Below are 11,729 nucleotides of genomic sequence, written 5' to 3'. Positions count from 1 at the left end.
GGTCCCTCTGGATGGCATCCCTTCCCTCCAGTATGTCGACCACACCACACAGCTTGCTGTTGTCAGCAAACTTGCTGAGCATGCACTCAATCCATGTCTACGACAAAGATGTTAAACTACACCGCTCCCAGTACTGATCCCTGAAGAACACCACTTGTCACCGGTCTTCACCTGGATGTTGAGCCATTGACCACAACCCTTTGGGTGCAACCATCCAGCCTATTCCTTATCCACTGTGTGGTCCAGCTGTCAAATCCATGTCTTTCCAATTTAGAGACAAGAATGTTTTGTGGGACAGCGTCGAATGCTTTGCACAAGTCCAGGTAAATGACGTCAGTTCCTCTTCCTTTGTCCACCGATGCTGTAACTCCATCATAAAAGGCCACCAGGTTTGTCAGGCACAATTTGCCCTTGGTGAAGCCATGCTGGTTACCAGTCACCTCTCCTTCATTTTCCATGTGCCTTATTAGAGCCTTCAGGAGTATCTGCTCCATGATCTTGTCAGGAACAGAGGTGAGACTGACTGGCCTGTAGTTCCCTGGGTCTTCTTTTTTACCCTTCTTAAAAATCTAAAGGGCTTTTCTGGCTTTGAAGAAACTGCATGAATGAATGCTGGGTCCAAAACTGTCGGATCTGTGGGAGAACATTACTGGATACAAGTGCGTTAGCCCATACAGAGCTGACCTGTAACAGCTTGTAGCTGTAGTTCTATGGGAAGGCCAGTAAATATCCTTTGATTTACACCTCTCCTCTGCTTTTAAAACAGGAGTTTAGAGAGAGTTTTAAAATGGTGTGGCTTAGGGATCCCAGGCATTAAATAGCCGCTTTGATGGCAGCTTCAGTGTGATCTGCATGTACAGCATTTAATAAAAAACAACTAATTATGCAGTTGTGTGCTGAATACCACAACGGCAACAGTAAGAAGGTTATTTGGTGTATAACTGGCACATGTTCTAGATATCTGTTAGTTGATAACTTTCTGCAGTCTTGAGCAATGTCAGACATTTCTGAAGCCTGACATCCTAATAAACTATGGACAGGACCAGTCTATAAAGTAATGTCGTTTTAAACAATGTATTGGTCTTCTGATAACACCTTTATAATGAATTGTGATAGATCAGTACATCCTTCAAACAGGTGGTTGTAGTTGGAGAAAAAAGACTGAAAGAATAAAGCTACATAGCTCAGAAGAGGAGTGAGGAGATCTACTTGTCTTACCTGGTCCCCTTTGTTTCAGTAGGTCAGCCTTATGCTGTAACATCATAGTTGACTCATTGCCAAAATAACATTAAACAGCCTTGGCCTTAAATGCTTCAGAAACATGAAGTGGCTTTTGGGAATGGTGTAATTCAAATATGAATAATACTGTGGAAAAGTCATCTTTCTTTAGCTTATAGATCCACAGCCAGTACATGTTTAAAAACACTTGCAGAAATGTTTTTAATTTTGGAAGAAGCCTAAAATGCATTACTCTCTTCAGTGAAGATGCACTAAAGGAAAAATTCTCTCATGGGCTGAAGATCAGAAATTCAAATACCAGAATTCTCCTAAAGTCAGTGATAACATGCTTTATCAGTGAAACATCAAGAACTCTTAATCCCAGTCAACTTTTATAGTTAAATCTTCTTGGGCATCAAAATGTATTGTGTGACCATGTACTTCAGAGTCACTTTTCAGTCCCAGCCTCTCCAGAGCTGATGTTAGAAGTAATTTTGCTCTCTAGTGTTTTGAGTTGTTGTTCTTGTTGTTGGGTTTGTTTGGTTTGCATTGTCAGGTTTTTTTGTTTGGTTTTGGGTTTTTTTTTTTGGGTTTTGTTTTTTTTTTTTTTTTTTTTTTTATATGAAGGAATGGCTTTTGCCAAACTTAGGAGGTGAGCATCACTAGCCTGAAAGCCAGACAGGTAGCCAAAAGGCAAGCAATGTCTTTTTACTTCCTTCTGGTCTGTGAGCTTGAGGAGCTGTTCAGAGTTGTGGTGATGCCTACGTCTGTTTACTGCCCAACTGCAGTTTCTCTATAACTGTGAGCTTTCTGAAAACCTGATTGCTTTTTAAATAAAACTGAATATCTCTGTGGAGAGGTGCACATTGTGGGGGAGAAAGTGAAGTGCTGCTTTTCCCCCCTGTAAGCAAGGGCCAGAAGGCTTTGTTTGCCCTTCTGCATAGCAGTGCAAATAGCCAAGTGCATGCTCCGCTCTGGCTGGCTCTCCTACAGTGCAAAATTACTCAGACCTTGAAGATAAACCCAGAGCCACTCTTGCAGGAGGAGCTGTTGTGGAGTTGAACTGAACCAAGCAGAGAGGGTTGATGTACCTTAGGGTACCTTGCCTAACCCTCTGCCGTCAGTTCAGGATGAGACAGATCTTCCAGATGTCCTTGTGCCTTATCTGCCAGTTGTGTATGAATGTCTTAAGTGTCCAAGAGCATCTCAGATAGCACTAGCTGACCAAGTCTAGATAAGTGAAGCAGGTTTTCCAGCCTATATGTAATGAGGAAGAGGAGCAATACTGAAGAATGAGACTTGAATGGTGATCATAACATTGGAATAAAACCAAACCTCAAAACTTGAAAGACTGTTGACTCCTTCTCTTGGAGTTTATTTCTCTTATTTCTTCATGGCAGCGTTCAAAGGCTCCCCAGCTGGTCATGGCTACTAGAGTCCCTTTCTGGGAGTTCACAGGAGGGAATCCATCTCTGCCCTGCCTTCTACAGGTGACAGTCATGTAGCCATGCCCAAATGCATGTTCCAGTTCAAGACAATTTTTCATTTGGGGTTCTCTATGGGGTCAGCATAGTAATGGGTGGCAGTGGTGACCCAGCAGTGTAAACTATTCTCCACTGATTAGCCCTCTAAATTAAAAAATTATGAGTGTTATTTTTCCTTTACAGCATTTTGTTACCTTCATTTATTGCATAACACTGTTGCTGATCAGTTATCTTCTATCTGTCATGCATTCCTTAATTGCTTAATTACTTTGTTGGTGTATTTGGCACAAGTTCATTCTCCAATAATAAAGCAGTATTGTGCATTGAGTTCATGCATGAGATGAGTAGCTTTGAGTGATTCCCACTTGCCACTTTGTCATTATGTGATGCCCTTTTGTGGGTGATGCATCTTCCTAGAGATCTCTCTGTCAGTTTTAATTAATTAACCACTAATACAGGGTAGCTCCTCTTCCAGGTACTGGGTGGAATTATGCATGCCTACATGTTACATCATGTATGGATAGTCAAGCCTACTAGGCTTAGGTTTGATGTAACCACTGTTCTAAGTCTACTTCAGGGGATGCCACTTCTTCAATTAACAGGGCGTGCTAACTTCAAAAATTTTCTCATTGGTGTCATTCTGTAATTTTGCAAATTCTTTGTACAGTGAAACAAACCAAGAACAGAATTGCTAGAGAATCCTCAGCAAGACATGAAGAAAACTTAAAAGGAAAACTCAGCAGTGCTAGAAATCCTGTTCTTGCTTTAACTCGGCATTAGATTTCTGATCTGAATCAGCATGTACATCTAGCAGTAACAGGCTTATATGTCAGTGATAACCTGCTAGAACAGCAGCTAACACAATCACGGGTTTTTGTTCCTCAGTGTTTTGGTGTTTTTCTCACCTTCAAACTCTTCCTACTTAAGATGATATAATAACTATAATTAATGATGTTACTGTTTTAGTCCGTGCTTTTAAAACTAAAGACCGAAGCAGTGTTCTGAAACCCAGTATTGTTTTAAAAACATAAAAAAATGAACTCGAAGACAGAATAAAGTGAATATTAATCGACAAGTCATATAGGTTGGAAGAAACTAAGGACTGTGTCTCTTGCAGAACAAGAAAAAATTATCCTCAACATGCATATGGAGGGAGAATCCAGAAACCATTACTTTTCCCCTGTAATCCCCAATGCACATATTTGTCAAAAATCCAGTGGTCTACATAGGTGTTACCTTCTACTTAGGGATATGCTGAAATGTCTACGTGTGTACGTTTGTGCGATGTAAAAAGTTATGTTAACTTATCTTTTTTGCCTCCTATGGGGTTTTTTTCAGGTATTATTCTAGATTGCATAGAAAGCAGTAATGTACTTTAGCTGAGTTGGTAATTCAGAAGTACAGCTGTTTTCCCCCACCATAGTAAATGGAGACTACTCTTAACTCTGAACTTCTTAAAGACACTCATCTACATTCTTCCCCTCCCCCCTTTTTTTCTTTTTTTTTTTTTTCAGTGGGCAGTTTGCTGTAGTGAAAAAATGCCGTGAGAAAAGCACTGGTCAGCAGTTTGCAGCAAAATTCATCAAGAAACGGAGAACGAAATCCAGCCGGCGCGGAGTGAGCCGGGAAGATATTGAGCGAGAAGTCGGCATACTAAAAGAGATACGACATCCTAATGTGATCACACTGCATGATGTTTATGAGAACAAAACAGATGTCATTCTTATTCTGGAACTGTAAGTAGCTCTAGAGACCTCGGAAGGCATAACAGAATATTTTTTTGTTTGTTTAAAAACCGCAGTCACTTTTTGGAGAATTGCAGTGATTCAGTGGATGTTCCTTACCGCCCCAAAACAAGATAGAGATTAGCCTGAGAATTCTTTATTTTTAAGTCAGTTGTAGCTTCTTGATTTCTACAAATATTTTTCATTGTAAATGCCCTGCAGAGGTTTAAAAAAAATCCAGCATATTTAGGATTTTTTTCTGCTTGTTACTTTAATCATTGTTGATGTTATAGATCCAGAAGAATAGCCTGGAGCTAAGTAAACTGTTTCAAAGATAAAAACAGAGGGAAGTAGAGGTTCTAAGTGGAGGTTAGTTGAGCAGATTTTACTCTTTTATATTGGTGTAAAGTAAGGTAGCGTATCTGAATGCTTTTTTTCTCTTTTTCTAACCCATGTAAGAGAGAATAGAATTTTCCCAGTTCTGTCCTGTTGAAATGTAAACTGAACTTTCATATCCTTGTTTTAGTTCCTATTTTTCATCCAAGATTCATGCTAATGGATTGAGGTAAATAGGTTGTCAGAGGATACTTCTGCATTGTTTTAAGTCTGGCTTCAAGTTCCTCAAAGGTTGCAAGTTTAGAAGTTAAGCGTTACTCACCCGTTACAGTTTGGCGGTGTCTGCTGGTGGGATGTGCATGTATTTACGTAGTTTGCATGCCTGACACTGTATGATTGCCAGAGTTGCTGTGTATCAGTTAAATGTGCTTTAATATAAGTATTTCATGCAAGCAGATGATTTAGTATTGGAATCTTGGCAGCCCTTGTGTTTTTCCTTTGGCTGTTCGTGTGATTTTTCTTATGTAGGTTGTGTCTTCCTGTTTACTAGCTTTGGTAAATTATATTTCCACTTACCTTATAAGGATACTTTAGTGTTGCGTGCTTTCAGTAATGTGTAGATTTACAGTGTAGATTTTAAAAGACCAGGAAATAGCTTTTGGAGTTTCATCTTTTCTATGGTGTATGTATACATGATACTGCTTCATTATGTTAGAACATATTTTTACACTTCCAGTCCAGCATGTGGTGGTTTCCTATAATACTTGTAGTTTGGTTTGGTTTTTCAGTTCTAGAAGTAGACACTTAACGTTAGTTGGTCACCTATGGATAATTTAAGCAATTTTTTTTTTTTAAAAAAAGGTAATTTGTCATCCTCTATGAAATAAAACTTCCTTAGATTTCTGTCAGAATTTGGGTTTTTGTTCAGAGTTCTTTAAATGCGCTGTGAATACACAGCAAAATGAGTGTGATGCTGCTTCTTCTCCCTACTTGATATTGGTTCTCACGTTCTTCCTGTCTGTAACCCTACTGTCAGTGTATCGCTGCTTCTCCAGTGCTTTCTTTCTGCTCTGTAATCTGTCCAGATGAAATCAGGCCGGTGTCTGGACTTGGAAGCTGTGACGAAGACTCAGTAATCGTGCACGGTGGTAGGGGGAGTGGGGCCGTTCTGCCCCCTGGCTTTCTGCATGGGACAGGAGCTCTTTTGCCAGCAAGATTGCTGTGTGCATCTGTGTGTACCCACTTGTGTTCATTGAACGGAAGCAGGTGTTGCTTCTGACAATGTGTGTTAATATTTCTTAAGCTTGATAGTGTGAAGCTCAGCAAACTACTGGCATTGCAATTTAGCTAATTGTTTTACCTAGTTAACAATCCCACATACTTGCAGTTGGAGGTTTTTTTTCACTTTTCCAGACTGTTCTGTGAGTCTTTCAAGTTGAAGTACTTTTGGGGGTATCACGAAGGTGACACATTTAGTTAGAGGGTCGAAAAGATGACATGTTAGCAGTCTCTTTGTAAACTGAATATACTAATTGCTGTAAAGTTTTGTAATACTCAAAATCACTGTGATGTTATGCAAAGCTACTGAAAAGGCAAAAGATTGTAATTTTCATCGCATGCTTAGCGATTGTAATCCCTTTATTCTAATGTAATATGCAATCCCTTTCTTCTAATGTTCTAATATTCATATTTTGCCTAGGGGCCTACTCCCCTGACATTCTTTGTTCCTACAGGACAACTTCAAACAAACAGAAATAAAGCCGAAAGCTCGTTAAATAACTTGTTTTCTGTCCTAAGAATCCACCCTAAGTGACCATTTTCCCTTTTGATTAGAAGATGGCATTTTTCCCTGGTCTTGTTTTTTATGACCGCAACGTGAGACAGTACACCACATACAGACAAGATTTTGTGTAACTTAATTTTTCTAGAATTTAGAGAGAAACTAAAAATCAGCATTCCAGCTATGTATGACACATTCATAACAACAAAAACCCAGAAGAAACACTGATTTCATATTAGTAAGCAAATACAGTAGCTCAAGCAGCGGTGAGGAAAAGTATCTTTTGTTTCTGTTCTTGGTAGAAGCTGCAGCCCGTAGACATCAAGGCACTGCAGCTGCCCTTTCGGTGGCCGCCAGATGTTGCTGTGCACAGTTCTCAGGGCAACAGTGTCTCTTGCCTGTTCACTACTGATCTTTATCTCCTGGTTCAGCAAGAGGTTTGCAGTCTTGTATGCAGCTTCCTAAACATTTTTCTGTGTTCTCAATCTGCTGTTTCTCAGAGGTGAGCATCTGACTATAGAAGTTTTCACTTAATTCCCTTGCAGCAAATGTTACGTCAGCCAGCAAAGTATTCAAGGTGGTGATTTATATGCAGAAATATGCAGGCAGTTAATTATTGCAGTGGCAAGGTTCTCGCAACACTGAATGCAAAACAGCTGCGTATCAAGAACTTTAGCCACTTAGGTGTTTCGGAGGTTTTCTCTCAACTACCTTATGTCAGGAAACTGACCTACAAAAAAAAAAATTCCAAAACATTTAATTTTTGCAGCTTTTAAAATGAAATGCCTCCTTAAAAGATTCAGCAGTGAAGAACATTACTTTATTACAGTCTTTTGGTATTTAGAGAAATTGGTCATATTTTCATATTTCTACATCTTAGTGGCAAATGTCTCCATGATTTGGAAATAACCTTTGAAATTCCCACTCTGTAGACTCTGTCATCATCTTGCAAGGAATGCTGTGCATATTACATGCTAACTGGAAGACACTGTCTCTCTTCCTCATCTAACTTGAAACTGTAATAGGTTTTTTTTTCTCCTATCGCACAAACAATTGAATTAGTCAGAACTTTATAGTACTTTTTTCTATCCAGCTGCAGCAACTAGTCTCTGTTATATGTTAGCAGTACTAAGCTATTTCCAGTGGGTTCTGCTGAAGCCCTCATTTTGTCAGGCTTCACAGACTAGGAGACACAGATGCCTCTGCACAGAGATAATTATTTTACCTCCTCAAGCACGTCTTGCACCTACTTGGTTACCCTTTTGCTGGCCTTGGATGTGTAATCTGTGTCTCTATTTTGTTTTTCCTTCCACTTCATGATGTCTTCATTGAAACTGCAGACCTACAAAATGTACGCAGTGTGTGGTGCTTTTTAGAGTCTTGGTTATGGCTTCTCAGTGCAACTGCAAAGAATAAGTACCCTTATCCTAAATTATGTAGTAATTCCTTAGAATGCTCAAAACTAAGGCAGGTGATCTTGCCTTTTAAATTAGCTAGATAGCAATAGCCGACTCTTTTTCACTGGGAAGCTTTTTATGGAGTTAGGTATTCATGCTTTTCTCTGCAAAAAACATACCTTCATTTCTGAATTAGAATGTAATTGAAGACCGTTAGTTCATGTAGCATAGGTCTGAGTGATGAATATCTATTTTTAAAACTCAAAAAAAGAAGAAAGCTTTGAAAGTCTTAGCTCAGAAAGAGAGGAATTACATTAACTTACAAGTGATTGTGTGTTAAATATTAGGTTTTATGCTTTTTTTCAAAAGTTAGTTCCTGTATGCTTTCTTTAAAATTTAATCCTGTTCATCCCAGTGTCTTAGAGTTGCCACCTTACTGGTATTTTCATAAGATTAACCAAAACAGAACAGAGCAAGGAGAGGATGGTAGATCTGTGTATAAAAAATTCTGGTGATGTCACGAGGTGTTCATTGAAGAGGAGCTTGAAGTCTATGCAGATTTTATTTAATTTTTATTTGTCTTTTGATAGAAATTGCTCCGAGATTTTTGTTAATTTTAGTTGCAAGTCATAAGATAGTTGTTCTCAGGTGGCCTTGTACTGAATTTTGAGAGGAAGATTGAATCTTTGGTGCTTTCTGGGATGTAATGTCAGGTAAGCATGCTCTGCAACACTAATTTGTAGATGTTGTGCCATCTTTTTGCTTCAAAATTATGAATTGCAGGCCTACAGATAGGTGCACAGGGAGGTAAAAATGGAGGCTTGACAGGGCTGAGAAGAAAGAAGCTAGAGCCAGTGTGACTCTGCAACGTACTGAGTACATCTTGGAGGGAGAGCACTTGTCTTCTGGGCTCTGCAGTCCCTGAGCAAAGTGCAGGGCACTCTTATATGCTAATCTGAATTTTCTTCGTACATTAGATTTGTATGTCTTAGGCGGGATTAAAACACTAAGGCACTCCGCTGGACTAAAGTGTTGCTAACCATGTGTGTTATCCAGTCTCTGGGCACTTAGGGTACTTTAATGACAAAAACCTAAATACCAGCCATGTTTGAGTGCAGGAAAGTTTAACAGGAGTGTTCAGGTCTCCCTCTTAGTGGGGCTTAACTGCTTAAATCTTAGTCCAGGTTTTGGTGCCCATGTTCTTCTGGCTGGCCGTTCTGAAGCCGATGCTGCTTGTTCAATATGGTTGAAGAATTAAGGCACACTAAAGAGAGGATTTTTTGACAGTTGGTGTCTCTTGATAGAAGCTGGACAAATGAAAATGACAAAGTGTAGTGATGCCGTTACATGCCTTGATTTTTCTGCTAGCTAGATAAAGAAAAAACTAAGTACGATGTTGTTCGCCCTGGTAGGTAACGTAATGAGCTGGCGGCTTTGTTCTGCTTTTTCAAAATATTTGGTACACTTTGTGCTTCTGAGAAGTAGGTTGGTAACTGTACTATTCATAAAGGCTGTGAAGTGAAGTGGATGTAAAACCTCTTAACCTTAAATAAAACAGAAGTAGCAATATTTCAGTCTAGTGTTGGACTGACAACTTCTGTTTTGAAATGACGCAAGGAGTCATATAAGAGACATTTGACCACAGAATCCTTAGGAAAACATTTCTTTTGCAAGTTGACACAAGAAAGTTCTGGATTAGAGAAGATTCAGATAATTTATCAAATAAAATCTTCTTTAAAAAATTGAATAAATTGTTTCTGGAATTCTTTTATTTTACTAGTTTATGTTGTTTTGAAATCTAAGCAAGGTAAATTAAACCTTGTAAGCTTCAACTTACTAGGTTAAGTTTCTTCTAACAAGGGGTTTGTGCTTAGGTTTTGGGGTTTGTGGTTTTTTTCCCTTCATTGGACATCCTTAGATAGTCATTAGTTATTATTTAGATCTTATTGTAATATGAGCAATGTGATCAACATGCCATGTGACTGAGTCATTACAAGGTGACCACTCTGACTTTGAGGTTAATTGGTTCTAAGTTCCCTGTGTAGGTTCCCATAATTACTTCCTCTGAGATCTGGTGATCCGTTCCATTTCATAGTTAAGGAAGTCTGGCAACTTGCAAAAGCACTGTCCAGAAATCCTTTTGCCAACGGTGTGATGTATTTTCTTTACTGGAGGGAGACATCTGGGTTGCAAACACATGCTTTTACCACGATCGCAGTTTATGAGAAAGAGTACAGTTGACCCAAAACTTTATTTTGCTTGTATCAGTTCAGGAAAGCTAACACCTTTGCCTAAGAGTATAAGGGAAGCAAGACATACCAGCTTTGATCTTAATGAAAATGTTTATACAAAATACTTATGAAAACATGTGCTCAGCTACTCAAAACCACTACAAAATGCAGTCATGTTATAACAGTGAAAACATATTTACTCAGCCCTTATGGCTTTCTGTGTTATAACATGGTCAGTAGTGTACCGTGTCCTTTAGGATTAAGATGTGACCTCCATCAATCATAAATTCTCATTTTACTGAACCAGATATTTGAACAACCTATTATGACTGCAAAATTGTGACTTGGTTTAAAGGTAAACCAAAAGGTTTCATACAGTATCATTAAAGAATTAGTGCATTAAGGGAAAACTGTGTGTGAAAGTGAACATAGAGGCTTTGCAACTGTAAAGGAACTTAATTGTGACTTGACTGTAATCAAGTTTGTCTGTTAATCTGAAGAGGTATAGGTTGTTGCCCATCAGTTACTTGCTAGCACCTGGGAGACTGGAGTTGTATTATGGCACAGATGAACTGCTCAGAAAGCTGTCTGGTAATTCCTACTAGCAGAGAAACTGAAAGCAGAGAAGCTCTGCACTTCCAGAGGGTATTAGATACAGATACTCCAAAGTGTTCTAGAGGAAGAAACACTGGTGCTTGGTGAACCTCTTGCCTCTCCCTTTTGGAAGCAATCAGTCTTTATCCATACAGTGACTGGCAGCAGCCCATTAGATGTTGCTGCCTGGGCCCTTCTGCAGAGCTCCAGAGGCGGACTGGGAGTGAGTCTGTGTGGCTCTGGAAACCTGCACAGTGATCTGGTGTCAGCCGGATTTCAACAGGGTGTTCGTGCACCCGCAGCCTCAAAGCTAACTTAGAAACAAGGCTGGGGCATTGTAATGGAGGTAGAACCAGTGTACTTCTTGTTGGAAGTTGACATTGAGAAAGATGAGTTGTAGGGGCTCATGTATGGAGTTGTCTGCCCTTTCTCCTCTAGATTAAGACTGCTCCTGTGCATGAGATGGGATATGCATAGGTACACTGGTGGAATGGGGCTTTCTGCCTGGCTTCTGGCTCCACCTCTGAAGGTGACCATGGGATAATAAAATGTACGGGATAATAAAATTTGCTGTGGGACTGTGTTGTCCTGGCTAAGGCACAGGGCTAGACTTGAAAACCCAACAACATTTTAGGACATTTTTGAAGACTGCAATAGCAGACATGGCCAGTGTCCTTACTGGCTTGTTCTGACCCATTTCTTGATCTGTGATACCTGGAAGTCTAGTCAATGTCATCTAGTGATTCTCAGTGTATAATCTGGTTATGAAATATGTGAATGCAGACTCTGCTGATAGACCTGGGCGCACTAGAATGCAGTGAATTAATTGTGGGAGTGAAACTTGTTAAAGATGTTGAGTGTGGGACCTGTATTAACCCTCTATGACTTGCTTGAAGTCATTGCCTTGCAGTGATAATGTGGTTTTCTGTATACCTGTGGTGGTACAGCTTAATATCAGACCTGTC

At 39.5% G+C, this 11,729-nt stretch overlaps 1 protein-coding gene across 1 annotated transcript in view; it reads left to right on the top strand.

The window, feature by feature from the left end:
• Nucleotides 1-11,729, top strand: part of LOC104463015 (death-associated protein kinase 1-like) — a gene marked incomplete at both ends in the record, with an annotated part of 34,879 nt that overhangs the window by 3,058 nt on the left and 20,092 nt on the right. Inside the window, 2 exons of the mRNA XM_010075186.1 lie at nucleotides 2,078-2,103; nucleotides 4,217-4,438. Coding sequence (XP_010073488.1) covers nucleotides 2,078-2,103; nucleotides 4,217-4,438 — 248 coding nt within the window. The remainder of the gene's footprint in view (nucleotides 1-2,077; nucleotides 2,104-4,216; nucleotides 4,439-11,729) is intronic.

The sequence above is a fragment of the Pterocles gutturalis genome, unplaced genomic scaffold, assembly GCF_000699245.1.
Source record: "Pterocles gutturalis isolate BGI_N339 unplaced genomic scaffold, ASM69924v1 scaffold12222, whole genome shotgun sequence".
Lineage (NCBI taxonomy): Eukaryota > Metazoa > Chordata > Aves > Pterocliformes > Pteroclidae > Pterocles > Pterocles gutturalis.
This window is presented reverse-complemented; position numbering and strand designations above follow the sequence as displayed.